Source organism: Metopolophium dirhodum, chromosome 8 (assembly GCF_019925205.1).
Source record: "Metopolophium dirhodum isolate CAU chromosome 8, ASM1992520v1, whole genome shotgun sequence".
Lineage (NCBI taxonomy): Eukaryota > Metazoa > Arthropoda > Insecta > Hemiptera > Aphididae > Metopolophium > Metopolophium dirhodum.
The window spans coordinates 23,698,035-23,721,635 of record NC_083567.1 but is presented as its reverse complement, the minus strand read 5'-3'; the positions used below and the strand labels follow the sequence as shown (position 1 = coordinate 23,721,635).

General features: G+C 32.3%; 2 protein-coding genes across 3 annotated transcripts in view; one reads left to right on the top strand and one right to left on the bottom strand.

Annotated features, from left to right (window-relative positions):
• LOC132949847 (uncharacterized) overlaps positions 1–23,601 on the bottom strand; it is a 67,214-nt gene that overhangs the window by 11,116 nt on the left and 32,497 nt on the right. For both annotated transcript variants that reach the window (XM_061020928.1, XM_061020927.1), the window contains 4 exons: positions 18,732–18,901; positions 17,088–17,273; positions 5,007–5,225; positions 4,217–4,558 (listed from right to left, as the gene is read on the bottom strand). In XM_061020928.1, coding sequence (XP_060876911.1) covers positions 4,217–4,558; positions 5,007–5,225; positions 17,088–17,273; positions 18,732–18,901 — 917 coding nt within the window. The remainder of the gene's footprint in view (positions 1–4,216; positions 4,559–5,006; positions 5,226–17,087; positions 17,274–18,731; positions 18,902–23,601) is intronic.
• Positions 1,400–3,988, top strand: LOC132949848 (uncharacterized). Its single transcript, XM_061020929.1, has one exon. The coding sequence runs from the start codon at positions 1,479–1,481 to the stop codon at positions 2,244–2,246; it is 768 nt and encodes a 255-aa protein (XP_060876912.1). The 5' UTR covers positions 1,400–1,478; the 3' UTR covers positions 2,247–3,988.

Sequence of the window (23,601 nt, the reverse complement as noted above, 5' to 3'; positions counted from 1 at the left end):
ATTTCATCGTTATAAGTATGGGTAAAACTCAATACCCACAGAAATTTAGAGATGAGTGGTTAGTTGAATCTTTATTTAAAGACTGGTTATTAAAAATTGAAGAAAACGACACTAAGTGTAGATGTCGATTTTGCAAGACTGAAATAAATTCCAAACGTTTTGACCTTTTGCAACATTCAAAATCAAAAAAACATCTAGAGGCCTCCAAAGCGTTTTCAACGTCTCGATCAATGACTGCTTTTGTACAACAGACCTCATTAAAGACAGCAGCTGCAGAAGGTGCTCTAGCATTATTTATCGCAGTCCATTGCTCAATTTTGTCTTGTGACCACCTCGGAATATTATGCAAGAAACAATTCCAGGAATCGGAAGCAGGCAAAAACATAAGAATGCATCGTACAAAGTGTACAACTGTAATAACTAATGTCTTATCACCACATTTTCAAGCTACTCTAAGGGCAAGTATTGGGGATCAACCATTTAGCCTATTAATTGATGAAAAAAAATAGGAAAGAATTTTTTTTTAGCTTATTCTAGCTTATTGAAAGAAAAAATGAGATAGCTTTTTCTAGCTTATTTACATACAATATTTACTTTTTTTCATGTATGAGTTTTGGCAACACTGTTAGTACCTATTCGGCGTTCGCGAGTGTACAGTGAAGTGTGTTAACAGTAAAATGCCGAAATCAAAACTGCTTTTCTCGTCAACATTACGAAAGTACGTCAATGAATTTGGCGGTGATATTTTTAGTACGGATGGTACAATATTATACTATAATTTTTGGCATTTTATATTCCTTTTTTTTTGCATTTTAAGTGCATATTTTATTGCATATTTTTGACATTTTTAATGCATTTTTTAAGGTTTTTTAGTGCATTAAATTCACAGCCCTATTGATAAAATTATAACACAAACATTGTAAAGAAGGGTACCCATAAAATAAATTTCTGGTTTTATTAAGCTATATTATGGATTTTGAGTATACAGGGAGAAATGTGTAAGTTATGTTTGGTTGGGTATTTTATTATAAAGGTGTTTTATGCCCATTACCCATACATTTATTTACCAAGTGTAAATTCCACTGCACACTAGTATCCACAATATAAAATAAATACATTAAAAGTACCTACACATAGTTCGTCAAAAATAGTAACAATATTGTGATATTTTCATACAAGTGACATATTAAATAAATTATATAAATATTCTACATTTTTTGCCCCAACTTGAGGTATAATATTATTATATCAATAATGGTCTTTAGAAAAATTAACGCGCTCGAAATTCTAATGCTGCGGGCCGACGAGAACGATAAACATATTACTGGCCGGCTAGTAGAAACACACGTCGTCGTCGTCGTCTGGGAGATTTTCTCGGAGATCGGTCTCTGTGTTGGACGATTTGTATTTAGCTCATTAGCAATTCTCGATTAAATCCCAACGTACACGTATACATATTATCTTCGCTCAAACAAAAGATGGCAACTAACTATTATAACATCGACGCTCTAAACGTCATATTGCTCGAAATCTTAGAAGACATTGTTGTCAACATTATGGATGGCACTTACGCTGACGAAACAGACGAATATCTCGTGGGTTTAGTTACCCTTCTTCTGTCTGCCATTGATTCGGGCGCTACTACTGCGAGTGGCGACGATCAGACCCCGGAGTCGGAGCCTGAAGGACAAAATCCGATTCTTAGAGGCGCAGATGGACAGGAGTTCGACGAAGACGCCGAGGAGTCTGTCTCTTTGCACAGTGATGGATTGCCGAGCGGCGATGCGCTGTCATCTGCAGCAGAGTCGGAGCTTGCTCCGATCCCAGATGCAGCACCGCTCGGCAACAACAACACTGTCCAGGAAGACGACAATTCGAAAATTTCGGAAGCAGAAGAGGACCATTCCATTTTGTTGGCGAGCAGCTGTACGTCGTCGTGTGGGGACGCGCCGTCCTCGGAGTCGGGGCCTGTCGATCCCACTCCGACTCCTGAGGGCGGACCGCTCGACGACGTTTTGCGTACAGAAGACGTGTTGGATGAGGAAATTGAGCCGGCCAGGGGTATAGTTGTAAAAAATAGTCTTGGTGAGCTGGTCGGTTGGCTGGACCCGGCGGCAGCACCCGGAAAAATTGATCCACCTCGTACGAGGTGGAAAAGCGTGAGACGCTTTTTCCGGGCTCTGTGCTGCTGCCGACGAGAACCCGTCCGCAGCTCACCCCTTAGCCGTAGACGACGGGAAGGATGACGGTGACACAGAGGAGGGGAGGATGTGAGAAAGAGCACGGACGGTGCGCGGCGGTAAGTCACCCACGCACGTTCTCCGGTCACCCGCGGCGCGATGGGTTGTTCGCGGGCGTAGCGCGCTCGGTCGTCTTTGACGCGCGAGACCCTCTGGCGGCTCGGCGAGCGCCCGGCTGCAGTTACGGTCACGTGGAGCGGCGGCGACGACGGACGACGGCGACGACACGGCGGCTAGTAGTAGAGGTACCGGCGCGGGCAACGATTCCGCCCCGACGGTACACCGACGATGACGACGGCGATGGCGACTCGGTACGACGGCAGCGGCGGAGACCTTGGCACGGGGTGAGTGGTATGGAGATTTGCGTGCTAGGAACACGGGGATGTCAGCGTCGCCGGATCCAAGGAAACTTAACGGTTTCAGGGTCTGGCGGCGCGTGACTTCACCACCGCGGCGGCGGAACGAAGAAGCGGCCGAAGGGACAACGCCAAGGCGAAAATTACCGAGAGTTGAGGATCGTGCTGCGGTCCGCTGACTCTCGCCTTTTCACCCCGCGGTAATCCCACATTGGCCTCGCTCGTCCCCGCCGGTTCCGCAGCACAAAATCTCGATTCGCTCGCTCCGTGACTTGGTCTTCGCCGTCCGTCGGCAGAGTCGTCGCGCCGTCGACCGTCAACGCGCACAACATCGCGCACTATAGCCGCCGTTCGTCGCCGACATCCGTGGTCGCTCCACGGCTGTATCGGTTTGGCCTCGTCGGCTGGGAAAGGTCGTCAAGCGTCCGAGCAAAGGCGCCCGCGACATACTCGGCAACCCGCGGGACAGGTCGTGAGAACGTGCAGAGGTGACCAGTGGCCAATAACATTGCATATATCCGCACCAAAATTCGCCATCTCGCATCCTCTCCCCCTTGTTGATTGTGTCCTGACCTCCTGCCCGACGCATTTTTTTTTCCTTTTATTTTTTTAAATTATTTCAAATTGTCTAATTGTTCATTTATATATTGTAAAAATCGATTTTTTTTTCTTATTCTCGGCCCTTTTGATATTATGAACATTTAATATATTATTGATAGCCAATGTGCTAATTTTTTTCAATCAAAATACTATTTCTGTTTTGAAAAATATTGTTTATACATTTTTGTGTTATTTTTTGTTTTTGTTATTAATAAATAAATTTTGTGAAAGCAAAAAAATATTGTTTCTTTTTTTTTCGTTTTGTCGAGTGTATACCTAATCAATTGTTACAGATTTAACGACTAAAAAATCGTTAAAATATATAATTTAAATAAAAAAATTCGTTAGTTAATTATACAGAGTATAGTATAGTATAGTATAAACGCTACACGGATATTATAATATGTACCAAGAAATATTTAAGCCATCAAACACTAAAGGCGACGAAAACTGTTGAATAAATCATAAAATAACGCATTACACCGCGGCGGGAACGACATGGACAGTTTTATAAACTATACTATACAAGGGTTCTAATTTTCTAAATAACAATATGTATTTGTAGAATGTGCGAACGTCAATATAGTCGAATAGTATATAGTTAATACAAAATAATTTTAAAAAAGGTGGATAAGTGGATGTCGCTCTGCTGTACAGTAGATTACAAGTGGGTCACTGTAATGGATGGTGTTAAATTCGAATTTTTTTAAATATGTTTCAGGTGAATAGCATTAACTTAATGCAAATGTAAATTCAAATTCAATCAACATTTTTATTATTTTTTTTTTTAAATAAACACTTTTTTGTACTCATGTTTAATATCCTGTACCCAATATTAATATAAATATAAAAATTAAATTAAAAACCATTTTTAATAAATTGTATACTATAATTTTTGGCATTTTATATTCCTTTTTTTTTTGCATTTTAAGTGCATATTTTATTGCATATTTTTGACATTTTTTAAGGTTTTTTAGTGCATTAAATTCACAGCACTAACTATCATTATCTGATACTAACTTTTCTAGTACGTTCTTCTTCATCGAAGTCCGCAAGAGTTTTCCCGGCGACCGGATGCTGTTGTCTATCACGCATCTTGCGTATTCTTTCCGACAAGCTCTCCCAGCCTACCAACTCGCCTGCATTTGTCATCATCTGCAGTTGATTGATGTCACCAAGTCGATCTCCTTCTTCGTTGGTCGCTTCGTAACGCATTTGCTCTCCAATTTTCTCACCATCCGCTAAATACTCGACCAACTCCTGATCCTTGGTCTTGGAGTATCGATGCGAACTTTCACGCAACGACTCTTGTAGTGCTGAAGGTGGCAACGGAACACTGTCTGGTTCATCAACCCCGTTTACCTATGAAAAGAACAATTCATTTGTATTATACTAATCGAAGTTACAACATTATTTGAAAACGAAACATAATTGTTAATTATTAAAATTCATAAATTCGACAAAACTTTAATATACAGGTACTTATTATTGGAATAAGTCCAAAATATAGAAATATTTTCTAAAATACGTGCCAATAGTGAATATAGAAAGAGCATCCAATAAATGCAGTTGTTTTTAATATTAATTTGAGAAAGTAAAATATATATCGTACTGTGTACAAATTATAATAATATGTTGATTGTAAAAGAATAAAATATTTATCACAATATATTAAAGTATAGTAAATAATAAAACTAATTATTCCTACAAAGTAGTACATTTCGGAATATAGTCGAAACTTTAAATTTATTATGCTTTTGAATGGATACAATAGTTAAATAGTTACAACTAGAAAATAGAATTACGTTACCTCTTCATGCTCGGTGGTTTTTGATGTTTCTGTAACTATTTTACCGTCTTTTTGAACTTCTCTTGTGTGTCTAGTATCTTCGGTGTCTGTCACTTTTTTATTTTTGGTACTCTGATGCACTACCCTGGGTCCAGTGCTGTTTACATGAACCAATTTGTGATTGGCTTCTTCAAGAGCTTCACGGATGTCTCGTTTGCTCTGTATTGCCTCTTGGTAGGCCTATAAAAACAAAAAAAAAAATTGGTGTAAGTATTTTTGAAATCATAAAATTATTTTTTCCAAATGTTTAAAAAATATAATTTATGAAAAAAGGCAGTTATAATTAAGTTTAAGTGGTAAACACGTTATTTTTCATGTATAATAAATATTAACCCCTATATTAATTTCAATATAATGTTCATAATATTATACAGTATCACAGATTATGTGAATACTGAATAATATGCAAAAACACTGAAAACTATTCAATTTCTTTGCCCAGTTCAGTCTTTGGAATTAATAAATGGTAATTAACTAATTAAAATAACCTTCCAAGTATAATTTGCGTCTACATAGTATAATTGTATATAAATACGCGTAATAATATATTAATTTCAATTCTAGCATTATGTCAAAAATATAATTGACGATCCTTAAACTAGGTTAGGTACTCAGCTCAACTGTATAGTCTAATTATGTAAACACGCGTGGTACATTCTACAATATATATGTATAGTTGGTATATAATAGGTATACACATGTACTTATATCGTATGTGTGTAGAAGACATGTACAACTATTCTCTTGTTAACTGTTCGTTTATGACTCTGGAATATTTATGACTACGAAGGTCACTACCACGACGTACGAAGGACGTGTTTAAATGAACAATAAAGTACATAATATAGAATTCCGATAAACCCCATTACAATAATAATAATAATAATAATACTATTGAGGTTGGATTGCGCTTTGGATAGGCATGTGTGGTAGACGTAGGAAGCACTTCTATTCGTATTAATCAATGCCAGACATATTTCTTATAGTTACAGTGCACAATGGACTGTGGACAAAATTGATGATGTTAATAAAATCCATTGGCTCGGGGGTAGATTGACGGTATTGTAGGTATAAAAGCAACGTAAGCCACCACATAAGATAATATTATGTATAAATAAAGTATGCTATAATTTAAAATATTATTATGATTCGGTATGTGATGATGGCTATACATCATAATATACATAAAGTGTATATTTAATACGGTTATAATTTTCCGTTTTATTGTTATTCAATCAATAGTCTGAATGAATTCAAGTGAGGTTTGTGTCAAAGAGCGCGTGCGACTTATAAATTATAATCTACCATTTTCATAATATAGGCAACATATAGCTGGTATATATATATAGGTTACTATAGCAGTCGATTGATATATATATTGTATAATAAATGTTATAATATTCTAGTTCGTTGATCTATACGTAAGCAACATCGGATATGCCTGTGCAACTGGAATATTATCGTTGAAACCCCGACACTTTCACTATGCAGGCGGATTCCTTCGAATCAATCATGGCCACGTGATTGACCTTTACCGTTTTACACGGTTTGGTAAAATGGTAAAATATAGTTTACTGCTGCAGCGTCGTTTACGACCAAAACGTGATCACAAAGTCCAATACACAACTACACCATAATAATATTATATCATACAAATACGTTTATCGGCTGCTTAATATATATTGCCTCGACTCTATATGATATTCTACGAATAACGAAATATGTATTATTATGACAGTAAAATGTGTCCGTGTCGAATTCCACGGCGACTGAAATGTATCGCGTACCAACCTGTATACATGAAAAACGGTGCAAAATGTAATCTTTAACGGCGTATTTTCCATTGTCACGACAGCCATAGGCGTCAATGCGTCACATAATATAATATTTAGAGGTGGAGACACACACAATGCCATAATGACAGACGACTGGAACACATCACCGTTAAGGTGTCATCCTATTAGGACACACGCTATTAAAAAGCACCTATGTGCTTTTGAAAGGCACTTAACATAGAAATTTAGTTATTATGGTTTCGTTTTATTTAAATTATACCTACTACAGCCAATAACTGTGTTGATTTACCATTAATAAATAATAATACGTATTTTTCCCGTCGAGCTTAATGTACGTGAAGGATTTACACACTCTTATATTTTACCATCATAAGACATATCATTATGAGCTATAATATATTCTTCTCTTCTATAGTGTGTTTATTGTTTCTTTTTATGAAAAGATATATCGGGATTCAAATTGATAACTTATACGTACTATAAAATCTATAGAATAAACAATAATGTTATACGTGAATTGATAATTTAGAAAATGTATTTGCTTATATTTTTTTGTATTTTATATAAGTATATATTATTAGGTACCAAATATTTTTTTCTCTGTTATGATGGATACGATGATATCGTATAGTTGTATAGGTAGTGAAATGTTGTGTATAATATACTATATAGATATTGCAAATGTTATGTGTGTCCAAAACTACAACTACATATGATAATATAGTCACTTTCAACTTAATTATGTATGTATATATTGTACTGCAGCATATATGGTATTTATAGGTATCTAATATTAAGAAACCAGTGAAAACTGTTTGGCAAAGGGACCTCTAACAAATAACAATGGTTTATGTATATACGACCAAACGTTAATCGTTTTCGGAATACGTGCTGTGGTCAGCTCTCAGCACCTACTTTCAGTCAGTATGTAGCTGTAATAACTCTGTACGTTTTTGTATATAGGATGTAACATCTTTTACGAAAACTTATATCAATATAATTATTATTATATCAGTTGAAAATTATTTATTTTCGCCAAGACGTGTTTCTATACTTTCAAAACCGTATGGCTGCAATGTTTGCAGGGAAAGAAACAATGCAGATAACTAAACGTTACTCATATAATATATTATAGGTACAATATTTTATATTATCGAAAAACAGGCAACCTTGGTAACGTTTTTCATCTCGCGTGTATATTCGTGTCCTCGGGGTCCGAATTCCTTCTTAAGTCCGGTCACGGAATATGGATATTCTGTTCGTGGTTTTATCTTTGGTCATATTAACCGATATCAAAGGATATTTATCATTATACAGTATACACAGTTTAGACATCGAAAAAAAGATTATATTATATTTAATTTTATTCGTGTAGGTATGCCGTTGTATATATTCGTGAGGCGTTTACAAAATTCTCCTCGGTACTTTCATAAAAACTTTGTATACCGGCACCCGTAACCTACCGAAACATCTTAAATTACTGTGTGATGGTATATTATATATTATCTTGGCACTATACAAAATAGCTATTGCTATACCTATATTATATTATAGAATATAGATATCGAATATTCAAATATAGGTATATTATGATTTTTTGAACATATTATAGGTACCTAGCTATTTATTTATAGTAGAGTATACTAATATAGTATATAAACCGAAATTGGGCCTTATATAATATAATAAGTGATTATATTTGTTGTGGTTCCGTTTCGGTTACCACCGGCAGAAGAGCTATAAAAAATAAAATTCGTAAGAAACAAATCATTAATTATCTGTACATAATATATTATTATTATATATAATAGATATATATATATATACACAATATGTATTTTTCGGATATGGGTTATATAGTCATTAGTCACAAATAAAATTTTTTTTTTATATTGTGTCATCGCATTATTTTAAACATTATTGAATTAGAAATTCAATTGATTTAAATACAATTAGTAATATACTTATATTAGAATGATAATAGTACTGAAATAAAATCTACTTTACTGTCTACATATTTATTTTAACGTCTCTATCACAATACTATATTTTTTTGATGATATATGAATATAATTCTATAGATACTCCAGCGAAGCTATGTGGACTATTATAATATAAATATATTTTAGTGCGAGATAATAATAATAATAATAATAAAAGAACAAATACACAACAACAGTGAGAAAAACGAATCTATATCGACACAGAGTCGACACAATGTTATATACACCGGTCAGAATCCATTATTTACAAATCCCAGACAACTAGAAGTCGTTGGACCCGTCGGTACTGCAGCGACTTGAACGCACGCCTACGCGGTGGCGATATTGTATACGTGAGAAATAATGGCTATACACGTTCCAAGATAGGGTTATTGCTGAATTTTCACGTGAAATACTGACTCAGACCGTACACACGCGTTTACAATTTATACAGTAATAAACAGTATATTAAATAGTACAACATGAGTACCTATTATTTTTCTATTTCTATTACATATTTTAAAAAACCGAAGAAGGTTTTATGATAGAAAGGTTTATTGTTGTCCTTGTTTTTGTTGTTTACAGTGTGTCATCCGAAGGATTTTTGCTATATATAAGTATACATAATTTGGAGGGTTATTAAATAATTATATTTATGCGTGTTTGTTTGAACGACGATCAATCATCAGCCTAAGTACTTGCCTACAAGTGAGAACAACAGTATAATATGTATAATATACGTAATATTTTATTATAGATTTATACATAATATATCCATTATAGTACCTAAACAATTTGTATTGTGTAAGCATTATAAGCAATATTTAAAAAAGTATGTTAATTGAATAATCGGTAATTAAAAACATTTCTTTTTGTACTCGGAAACGTCGGGTTCACAATGCATTTATTTACTGCCATTGGTATAATATAGTATTATTAACAATTAACATGATTCTTTAACGCCTGTATTATTATTCGACTGAAACATTAGCCAAATATAAATTTGAACAATACATGAACTGCGGGCGATCGGCTTTTATAATATTGTCGTCAAAATGTCGAAATCTAGCTCTCCCCCTCCCCCCAAATGGATTTCTCGTCAGTCTCGCTACCTCTGTATGAACACAATATATTGTATTTATATTTATATCTGCAGGTAACGGGTGCTGAAACTTTAGGTCGCTTTTATATAAGACTATTAAATTAGGTATTTTCGTTTTCGCCTATCATCGGTGGAAATTATACGTATGATATTTGTCACTATGATATTTATTAAATCGATAAAAGTTCGGAAACGCCACACTTACTGTTATCTGTTGTTATATGTACCACAATAATATAATGTACACATCGCGGTGTATGCGGCCCACGCGCCGATTGTCTTGCGTGGACGATGATGGTGCTGCAGACTGCGATCTTGACGCGTATAGTATTATATATTATGTCTGTCTGCAGAATCTGGCACGTCTCTCCGGAGCCCAGACCGAACCACGGTATATTGTATATTATATGGTAATACACCTAGGTATATACCGTGCGATCGTCGTCGTACTACTGCACTCGACGGTAGGTATATTATAATATACGATTAAAATATATAATAACGCGATATTTGTCGAAAACACACGACCGTATACACACTGCACCGACGGACACCCATCCGGTTCACCGGAATTACACGGACTGGACTAGACGCGTTATAATGTATATAACACAACATATACGCTGTCTGGCGCGCGCGCGCTCGCCCGTGTGGTAGTAGTATACACCGGTTATTATTATACGACCCGATCGATCGGCCGCCGACTCTCGGTTTTTTTTTACTCCTTCATCGTGCGTATACATACACGTATATAATAATATAATATAAGTGTATTATTATTATTATATTCCTTCCCTCCACCCATCGTCGATGCTACAGCTGCAGTGGTGTGCTGCTCGCCGCCGTCGCTGTCACCGCCGCCGAGTCCGTCGGGTTTTCTAATATTTCAGTTTTCTCTGCGGCCGTTCACTCCCTCCTCTGCGTCGCCAAGAATTCCGTACAGACCGGCGGACAATGAGACGGAGACGTGATTACACGCGCCAATGTTATCATTATATTATATTATATTATGTATAGGTTATATAGATTCCACTAACGGAGTGTGAAGTGTATATGTATATAGATAATGCAAATTGCATAATATACGAATTTAGTATATTATAAGTAATTATACACTATACACATTGTGATCGATTTTTTTTTTAATTTTTTCTTATAGTCTAATTATTATTTATGTTTTTTTTAAATTTTTTTTAAACAAGCCGACATCGATATAATTATAATATATATTACGTATACGCGTACAATGGGAAAATCGCCCAATCGTTTAGAAATCGAACGCGTTGCACGCAGGTCGATTCGCCCGAAAGACGATTTTGTATATTATGATATTATGATAATATATAGGTACCTAATTATTTTGTGGAGACATAATAATATTATCATATTTAATATTAATATTACTCTATTACTCGATAAGTATCTATAATAATAATAATAATATTCAGCTAGGTATTTATTTGCACAATAATTGTAAGCTTTTTTAAAAAACATTTTTTTGTATCGAGTCAATTAATATTTTCTATTAATTTTCATTTAAAATTCAGTTAATATTAATTTATTCAACAAAATAATTTTATGAAAACATTTCTTTATAGTTTCAAATATATAGCAAAATTAAATACATACATAATATATTATTATATGCATATAAAATATTACTTTGATGTTGAAGTAGGTACAGATTATTTGTTTAAAACTTAAATTAACTTGAAAGTCAATTTTTTCTGAATTCAATTTTATAATGTAAACATAAATAGATACGAATGACTAAGTTCTTGAAGTGTCGATGTGTTATGGATGCATACGAAATTGTGAGTATATTAAGATGTTATAGTATGATGAATAATGATTGTAATAATAAATTAGTTAGATAATTTATTATTGCTTAAAAGTGGATTCGTAGTTGTCATTATGTTTAATGAACTCATTTCATGGCTTCCAAGAAAATATCAAAACTGAAAAATAACAATGTATTGACGGCTTCTGTTTTAATGTATTTCTTTTCAATCATAAACATATCTTAACCATGTTTAGTGTTAATGTTTTTTTTACATTATTTTGAAAATAATTACCTAATTTGCGTACATGCGTATACATGCGTACTATTGCTAAATGCCTTAATCGTTATTGGTTCAAGTCATATACGGGAGTAATAATACAATATGTATGTGTAACATAAGCGTTCCATACAAAGATGATGGTTTACAGAATTTAAAATCTTGACACATTAATCAAAAATTATAGTCCTAAACATATTACTAATAAAGTTATGTAAAAGAATTTATTGATAAAGACTGAATTATTGTATAATATAATGATACCACAATGATCTGATAGGTAACGATTAAATAATCCTAGAATTTGAGTTTTAGATAGTTGTTAGGTACACACTTAAAAAATATTATTTGTTTAAGGATTATTAACTTGCATAATAATATCTAATATATTACAAATTATAGAATCGTTTAGCTTAAAATAGTTTAATATTTTAAATACTAAACAATACATTTCGATAATATCACTACAAAAATTAAATAATAATATTAGTTAGATAATGACATTTAATATATAAATTCGATCGAGTTACTATATATTTACAAGACCCATCAGATATTAATAACAGATAATAATAGCCAATAGATATTATATAAGTGATATAACAGATAATAATCAGATCTAAAAAATAAAATTTCACTGCCTATAAATTTCCCGAAAACATACATTACAATATTATACACTATATTGTACGAATACAATTTTTTTTATCGATTTACACAATAATATTTTTTCATTAAATCATTTATACCTAATTAAATAAATATATATTTATTATTTTCAAGGCTACGCATGCACAATGTATGAAACCGAACTTTCGGTGAAATTGCACACATGCGTTCGTGCGAGTGATACAACACGAGGGCAGAACCGTACCACAGATATACATACGTATGTCGTATAATATTATTTCCCCGTTTTGAGTGCTGTCCGACGAGTAATAAACCACAGACCAAGTGCAGTGGCTCACCTTGGGAAGCGCAGAATATAAAAATGGTAAGAAAAATACATTATATAGGTATATTATACTGCCTGCAATGGGTGTGGTGTCTCCGGGTGACGGGAATTATATATCTACCACCGCTTTTATTTAGAAGTTTAGCTAAACACATATTTTGAGCGCGCATAGTTGTTTTTAACAACAATAAAAAAAAATTACAAACAGGTTTTCCGTACTTTATAATATTATGTACCTAACTGTTCAAATATAAAAGCCCGTGAATCGGTTAATTCGCTGTGTAAACACGAAATTCCAATTTTGCGTCGACTGTTTCAGGTCGTGAACGCCGCTGGTAGAAAGCAAATGGATAGGTATAAGTACAAAAAAAAAACCTGGTTTTCACGACACCAATATATGAGATACAGACTGCATTAAAAAAAAATACAGAACGCACGAGTCAAAAGACAAACGGTTTACATATTGGCAAAAGTCATAAATTGACTCGACTCTTGCGCGTAGTGAAATTCCTACAGTAGGTGCAATTAAAGTATATATAATATATAGGAGCAAGAGCAAATTATTAGGTTAGTCGATTTATGGGCACGTATAATATTCATGCGTAGTTCCTACCAGTTACTTTACATTATGTTTTGTTATATAGGAGAAATATACGTCGAATGCACGTAAAGAGAATAATATTATGAAATTATAATTACGTGAATTTTGTCTGAACACACGATAGGTATTTAAACGATTTTATCCCACTAGCTACTATATACAAATTATGTTATATTATAATATAGACATTCGATATCAATCAATTTTAATCATATTGCAACGTTGTAATTGCACGTTTCAACCGGTAATAACCATATTATTTAAAATTAAAAATAATTAAAAACGCGTATTGTTTCGAATTGACATATTAAATCCGATTAAAGAATCCGAATACCTACCCACCAGAAAGAGAAAAAAAGAGAGAGAGAGGCATTGTACAATTCGAATTGGATATTAATTCAGAACAAATGGTCCAAACCAAAAGAGTGTGGGACGGCTAGTAATTTGTATAATATTATAATATTAATATACTTGTATTATATTATTATAGTCGTATAATGTATACAACTATAGTTTCTTAATGAGTTTGACAAGTTGATGATGATGTGTACATACCTATATCTATAACTATTTGATACCTCCTGATTTATATTATGTGCACAATTATAATAGCAACGGTCACGAAAATCTGATACTTGGCGCGTAAACCCATTATAAAAAAAAGTAAACACGTGTACTTATCGATATATGTATATAGGTATATAGGTATACTACGAGCTTCAGATAATGTTATGCGCGCATGATTGTACACGTGTTAAGGAAGTCCGCGCGACATGTAAGAAGAAAAACCGCCATTAAGTAGATCTCGAAGAAATGATAAAAAAAATATTTATTTTCGCAATCTCACGTAGGTAGCTTATCGCACACGGCGCACACAGATACACACAAGGGGTAGGGGTTAAAGAAATTGTTTCGAAAACCGGTTTCATTTTGAGTTCTTAACGAGCCGCACTTTATGCGTGCGCGCTGGACGAAACTAAATTGCACCGCACACTCCTCGGGGCGTACACACAATATAGGAGGTGCGTATATTATATGGCAGTATAGCAGCTTGTAAATCCGAAATGAAAAAATGTGGGTACAGGCAGGCATTGCGGGTCCACGCGTATAGATACGTACCTATATATATTATATTTTATACCTATGGAACAGAGATACGATCGAAGCAGAAGTATCTCTTAAGCCGTAGCGTATTATGTAGACACGCGCGTAGATAATAATATTATGGTTTTGTATACAGAGAAAAAAAAATCACAAATAATGGAAATGTTGCGTAACGATGACGTATGGTGTAGGTACATTGTATAACAATAATATGCGCTCTATACAACCGTAGTTATTATTATGATTGTTGTTGTCCAGTTGAGCATTCGTTGCTATCTGCAGCGGCTAGCTATATAGGTGGGTGTCTCATTTGACCGCTCGTTATTAATCGAAATATATTATAATAATAATCGAACAACATCATATATACTATTATAATATATTACAGTGAAAGAGAGAAAAACCGTTTCAAGTAATATTGTATAATATTCGTGAGTTGATTTCAATTCAGAATATCGTATTTCACCTACTTGTTGCAACTCGTTAAAATAAGTGTAATTGTGTAAAAATAAAGTGTTAAAAATAATTCTATACGTTTCTTTCTACAATTGCACACATGTATACTATTCTTTTCATTATGCATATAACCTACACCAACATCATAATATCTATAAATCTGATCATAATATATTGTAATATATAGCCATGTTGTGATGGTCGTCGCTATGACGCTATATACGTATACAGGATGATTCACCAATCATGCTCACGCCCATATTTTACTTTAAAACGAATTTCTGATTTTCAGAATATTATTAAATATTTAAATATGCTTAGGATTTAGGAGCTATTATTTCGATTTTTCATACCATTTAAGGAGTGTGCTGTGATGACTGGTGAATGGTGATAAAATCTTCTTTTTTAAAATGAGAACCAACGAATTATCAATTTTTAAACAGATGACTTTTTTGAACATTACGATGTACTAAAATCAAAATCTGAAAAGAAGTTTTCGAGATATAAAAGTATATAAACTTAAGATAATAATCCTTAAAAAAGGTTTTACAAAAATATAAAAAGATGCAATATTGAATAATATAGTACTTACCTATTTCTTATAATCGAAATTCGAAATTAATTATAGTTTACAAATTATAAAATATTGATAGATTTATATTATAATATATTTACTAAAATTTTTATATCATTAAAGCCCCACTTCTTCCAAATCCATTATCATGATTCATGGGCCTATTTTCCTTATTAGTATAGTTATAGTACACAATAAGTGAAATAACTCAATAACTACTCTTTCGATTTTAAATTTAAGTACATAAACATTTTCAAAAACGTAATTTGATTAACTTTTGCTAGAAAAGTGTGATTCTCGTTCGGAAAAAGGGTCAGGTTATAGGTTCACCACAGGACAATGCAGCTTAAATGGTATAACAAATCTATTTATTTGAAAATATGGTCCTTTAGTCTTAACTATACTATTAAAAGTTCCAAAAATTTGAATAAATTCAGTATTAAAGTGAAAAATGGGGGTGACCATGCTTAGTGAATCACTCTGTACATAGTCAGTCAGGTAGGTAGTGACTATCTCGTGTTTTGTACAATGACATTGCCGTACGAATAATGTATGTTTGATGACGAATATTATGCAACGTTCATACACAAGTATTATATCCACAGCACTTTATAGTTTTATACATTATACATTATACATAATATATATATATATACGATATAACTGCGACATTTGAATAAATACGATCATCGAAGTATATAGAGCGTAACGTATATAATACTTGCGTATTATAGCGCCAGTCACGTACGTGTTATAGATCAGAACTTATAACATCGCACAACATATAATGTAGGCAATCACTGCAGGACGTTCACAGGATATGCGACGCGATGTCAATGCACGATACAGCGCATAATGAACGGTTTCGAAAGAACTTATTGCGTTTGAACTCCTATTATAATAATATATTATAATTTATAATAATAATATTATTATACACGTGATACGTCCTGCCCGTCATGATAAAAAGTGGGTAATAATAATTTGTATATTACGATTCTTCATTATATGGTTTTTTGGTTATATTATTAGATATTACATATTATATATATATATATATTAGGTATATTGAAAAATTTAAACGATTTTTAGGTAATAAATCTGTTGGGTTTTAATGGTTTCCGGTAATCGTCGTACACTATATTTTGTATTTTAATTAATTCACGACGTATCAATTTAAAAACATATTATCTGTACGCACGTACGACGTACTCGTATATACGCCATACAGACTTTGTGTTGAATGAACAATAAATCTCAAAAGTTTCTGACAATTCTATACAAACATCATACTTTTATAATATTATACTACAACAGCTATGTATTTATATCGCGGCTTAAATTTGCAAATATTTTATCGTGGGCGAATATAATATCAATGATGAGATTGTAATATATTTCTGTTTACGAACCTTATCGCTAATATTTCCTAGGTGGACCACATCCTCTGTTTCTACGAGTTCTTCTTTTTCTTCTCGGCTCTTGATTTTTTTCTCTCGAACTTCTTTCAACAATGATGGGTTCCCTTCCAATGAAGATATTCTCACGACCACTTCTTTGGTGTTTTCTCCGTCACCTTCGTCGCCCAATTGACGGTGCTAAATATAATAGTAAAATATTCTAATTAGATTAGTATTGATCTTTATAATTAGGCATTATTAAATAATTTCACATGATTAAAATGTAAGTATTTTATTAAAAATATTATCGGTTAATTAATCCATAATGGTTTACCTCTTTATTCATTTATATGATATTATTAAAATAAAGACATCGGTTAGCAAAAGGTTTTCTAAAACGATCAGCAATAATATTTAAGAAAACAATGATTAGAAAACTATGAAATAAACTACCGAAAACGGCGTGTTATATTATATTATACTATAGTAAAATATATAAAAATAATATTGTATAATATTGTATAATTTAAAGGTGTGCGTTAAAACCGAAATCAAAATACGTTGTCAATAATAAACTATACTATTCCGATCACGTCTCAATTGTGAATTCCGTAATAGTCAGCATATGACATTCACCTTCGGACTAGCTCGATTTCTTGCAGGATCATCGCTCTTAAGGAATGCAATCGGTGTTACAGTGATTCCGAACGTGACAGAGAGAATGGATGGATTAATAATTATAAATTATAATGTAATAATGAATAGGTAAAAGCCGGCTCGAGACCGCGGCCAAAAACAATAGGACCGTTCGCTGAACCCTATACTTTATGCTGTGTAGAAATTGATTTTTCTTTGACTCTGATGTTTGTATACCAACCCGGTATCTATCTACCTACCTACCACTGTATAATATTACTGTGTACTCATACGTAAATTATTATTAATTTCCTACACGATAACTGCTATATACGCGTGTAATAGTGTGTGTGAATGCAGGCGCACATATTATGTATTATTATATATTATTTTTGATAATATCTACCTTTCACTGTACATACCGAGAACGAATATAATTATTCTGATCTAATTTAACTTGTTTTGTGTGATGCTCCGATGTGATATCCGCGTGAAAAAGACCAATCATAACTCTCATTATATTATTATACGCTAAGAAATTGTAATTATATTACCTCGCAAAGAGCCTGAAGTTATATATATATATATATATATATATATATGTAGTATGTACCTATACAATAATAGGCAAATACGAACGAATAATTTGCGTTTTACGAGACTGGTTTGAAATGTCTTTTCAGTTCTATACACATAATATATTGTACGCGATTTTTAATAAGAATCGATATATCGTAGCCAATCCACTAGTACAGAGTAAGTCTGTATGGTGTAAGTCGTGTGTAGAGATCACCGATATAGTCGACAAGCTTTATCATATGAGAATGCTAAATAACAAGCATGCGTTGCTAGAAATTAAAATACTTTAAAATTGTGTTTATTCGTTTTGTGATTAAATGCAGTTAATTTCATTTCAATCTCGTAGAAAATGTAGAAAACAATATTGTAAATCGATGGTGTTTAAATTCATTATAATCGGTGCAGTCAAAGCATTTGAGTTAGCGTGTTAATTGAAATTACTTCGGTCTGTTGATGTTCCTGTTTTTCGGTATCTTCGGTCGTGTTGGTCGTAACGATTGGCCCAGAGTCCTCGACGATTTTTCCGTCTTCCAACACAACTTGTCTTTTAACTCTCGTTTCGATTTGTTTTTTGGTAGTCAATTCAACTTTTTTCTTAGTCACCCATTCTTCTGAAATTGTGAAAAAAAAACACAAAATGAATAGAATATAAAACAAACATGATAAATGGGTAGAAAACACAGAGCGCACTGCAGAGCTATACCTATATAGTGTAATAATATATATAATTATATAGGTCGAGCAGTGCAACAGCAGACGCGGAAACGGAGACATTTACAATTGCCCACACATTTGTACAATAATATGTATATAATATAATACATAAACGGGCGAATTGCACTTTCTTTGGCAAATTACATATCACCGTGTATTTCTCGGTTTGGAAACATTGTATCCATAAGTCCACACACACATACACACATTTATACGCAATGGTGTAGTATGCATATACACACACGCTCGAACTATAATATAGGCTAGACTATAGGGCCCTATTAATCTGTCAACCGGTAGTTAAGAAATTATATTAATGAGCATATACGCTACTGCGGCACAAGCGAAAAATATATTAGGGCCAAACGTTTTCATTCCTTCTTTTGTGTACACCATTTTGTATACTTCGAATGACTATCAATCAAAATTGAAAGACATATTATTAAAAGATTTGATCTACCACCTGATTTTTCGTACGCGTAAAATTGTCACAATTTTCTCTGTTGATAAAATGGTGTCAACATACCACAGTCAAATATATTTTGCTAAAAATTACTTTGGAATTAATGTTATATCTGCATGTTTATCTGTATCTGTATATACGCTTATATTTATATACACGATTTGAGATTTCCCACTCCAACAGATAATTATTTCAATTTGTAAAATGTATATAATTGAGTTATAAGCGATTGCGCGCACAATACGTTAAATATGCAACTAATATAATGTAAGGGTTTAAAATGTTTAATATTTAATTGTATTTTTTCTAGTACATGTGTTTAAGTTTGATTTTATTATTTTATTATTTCCTATGATGGCCGACCTTCAAAAGACATCTTAAGTACGTTTTCTATTGTCCGAAGACTATTAACAATTATTATTTAAAGTACGCGAATTGTTTTTATCTCATGGGTAACTGAGTTAGTCAAGCGTACCTATATAACAATTTAATATATTATTATATTACTGCACAATATTCAAAACTGTGTTCCTATACATATATACTAGTCTCCTTTCCGATGGAGGAATGACAATATTTTTCTCATCAATAGCAATACAAGGGTGTCGTATACAAATCCATGTTTAGTAGGGATAATGTATATTTTATTATAATTTATTGCAATGAATAAAACATTCACACGTAGCCACCAGCTACGTTAGTAATATAATAATAATAATTATTATTATTATCGTTATTGTTTTTTTTTCGTACCCATTGGATAACAAACGTTTTGACTTCATATAGAGGCCTGAAAAACATAACAATTTAACAATACCCCGGAGAAAGTACACAATGCTGTTCAAAAAACGCTTCAGACGAACCGATGTTCGAGATGCTTCCGCATGGTGTACATTGTGGTAATACTAGTATGCTAATTTTAAACTAAAATAGTGTATGTAATGTCACAACAGTACATTTAAACGATAATAATATAAACAACTGTTATATATATTTTCTATAAACAAACTGTGTGTTACCTATTTACTGGGTTGGGTAAATTTTTGTTGACTAAGCATAATATATAAAATAGCGTGTGATTTTTTTTTCATTTTTGAAAACTGACTGAAGTAAAAACTATAAAAAGTTATAATAATACGTCGTGTAACATAGAATTATTTCATAAGACCTGCCTATTAATTTTTCGAGTCAGTTATATAATATTTGTCTTTATTTAAAGTTTAAACAATGTATTTTATTATTATTATTAGAGAATAAACCAGAAACAAAAAAAACTAAATCTAGTTATATTAGATCATTTGCTGTATCGAATTACTCTTTAAAATAATTCGATAACCCTTGTTAGTTAATCGTATGTAACCGGTTATAATCATTAATCAGTATGATCCTGGTATTTTATATACTTTATGTTTATAGATCATAGTTACGTCAATGAAATGTAATTTTAAGCGTGGACGGGTGATAAATTATCGATTATAATAGAAAATAATAATTATTATGTTTTTTAAATCTGTGTATTTGCAATTGAACTTAATTATTGTATTACTAATAATGCTGAAATAATTTCAAACACGTATTTTTTTACTTTTATTTTATTTTTTGTCTGAAGCAAAATTACTATAATATACACTATATTCACTGTTCTTCAATATAATACATGTTAGGTATTATCCGATACGAATAATAAAATTTAAATTATAAATATTTGACTGTTCCTGATTTTTAAAAACACAAAACCGTAGAGTTTTTAGAACTAATAAAATGTTAAGGTAATAATGTGTGTAAGTATAACGTTAATTTCGTGTTATTTGTAGTCGCTGCTAGTTAGCTGGTGGTAACTGTTTATAATAGTGTAAGTGTATATAAACCATATTTTACAAAGAAGTTAATTGCACACTATGCAATGATTGCAAAACACAAATAAACACAGATTTTTATCCATCTATTGTGTTTTAGGTACGTCACGAATATTAATATATATGCTAAAGTGCAAAAAACACCACCTTGGCGATTTTTACTGTTATTCTCATTACTCTCTAAATATAATTCCTAATAATATTATTTTCCCTCTCGTTTTTAAGCTGTAGGTACTAATCGATGATCCGTGAGTTATGTTTATTCGAATTTTTTTTTCTATCTTCAATTTAATTTATAATCCCATGTAAAAACTCGTATATTATAATATGAAGTAAACAAAAAACCAATAGAATATACGTAGATTGATATAGGTTTATTTTGCATTTTACAATATAATAATAATTGTCACGGTACGCTGATCTATGCTGATTTCAAGCCACAGACGTTTAATATCCATAAAACCACCAACACCCAGTTTAGTAACTAGCGTTAGGTCAGTGAGAATTGACACCCATATTTGTATAATCAATTATTGGCTAATCATATTTTATTTTATAATGGCGTGCTTATTCGTCCGGGAAAATATTAAATTTATTCGAGTTTCACTTAACAACCAGCAATTTTTTAGTTCATTTTCAGTTCAAACGAGTCCAGTGATTTAGTTAATTATAGCATTAATATCGACGAGTAGGTTATAGGATGTATACTATTTTATTATTGTAAATTAGTGTCTTAAAGTCATATTATATATTCAAAGTTTAAAAAAATCGGAAATCTACTTTTTTTTAATCTATTTATCAAATAGATACTTTCATTGATGGCTAGCTCTATGTAATGTAATTTATTCTTAATACTTATGTATATTTTTCCTATTATTATAGTTTGAAAATGGTTTACATTTTGAAAGATTTTTACTTTGTGCGACACAATTATAATAATAAATCACATAATATCGGGTAAAATACAAAATGTTCAAAGGCATTGGTCATAGCTGAAACACTGCAAAAAGCAGGAAAGTCTGATAGATACATGTGTTTTATATTAATGTTTTATTTTATAAAAGGTAGGTACCTAACTATTATAAGTGTGAAGTTAAAATATTTATAGCTTTTATAGTTACACTACATTTTATTGCTATATTAAAGGTTTTAGCAATAAAATAATATATATTAATCACGTATATTTAAGCATCAGATCAAGAAAATGTGTACTTGGTGTCTTATTTTATTTCGTCACACATATGTATATTTAAAAGCATCTATTTGAACACTATTATAAATTGATTGGATTTATTATTTTATTTTAGGCGCAACATTTATGTCGATCTAGTTTCATTATTTTATCTTATTCAGTAACAATTATACGCACACTGGACGCTGTATAATTGTATGAGTTCATTTTATTACAGTCCTTTTTGCGAGTTCAACGAAACTTTGATGTGAAGGTATCGTAAATATCTATGGTTAAAAATTACCATATTCATGGTAGCATAATCGTATAGATTTTGGGATCGTATTTCGCGTTTTCTCTTGTTTTCAAAATGTTTATTATTCATCTCGTGTCACGGATGTGCAGAGAACATTATTATTATTTCGAAAATCGTTTATCGATATGATGTACTGACGCCAACATAATGAATTCGTGTACGTGAAACGATTTCTAAAGTCCAATGGGTTTGCGTCAGACACGCAATATCGAACTGGTTGAAAATATTTTTATTTGATTTAAGGCATGTTGGTGGTGTATTTACTATTCACCTGTATATTGTGATCTGTAAATCTATGCTATCACAATCGATCAAAACGTGTGGTTGAGGCTGCTTTTTGACGGGTATGCAAATTTAAAAATAAACATTTTTGCACTAATGACACTAACATTCCGTACGGGGCAAAAACTTGAATAATTGACCACAGCATTTAGATTTATTGACGTTCTATTTATTGCGATTTGTAATGGTCAATCGTGGTGAGTTCAGTATTTATGTGTAGCCATGTATTATAGGTACCTACTATATGAGAAACGCACTTACATTAACGAGTTCAACGTTAATTATGTTCACGGTTAAACGCAGATGTTTCTAGTACATGTCTTAATTGAATTTAAGAAAAATAAAAATTAGTAGAAAATGTGAACATCATTATTGCTTTCGATAATTACCATGTGTTATAATAATAACATCTTATTAGATCTGAAATACGCATCCAAATAAACACTTTGTGACCAATATTAGCTTGAAATCGTAGTGTAATAAAATCCGTAAGTGTACAAGTTTTAGTT

Coding starts and splice junctions, on each gene's coding strand:
- LOC132949848 (XM_061020929.1), top strand. CDS start 1,479: ATGGCAACTAACTATTATAACATCGACGCTCTAAACGTCATATTGCTC.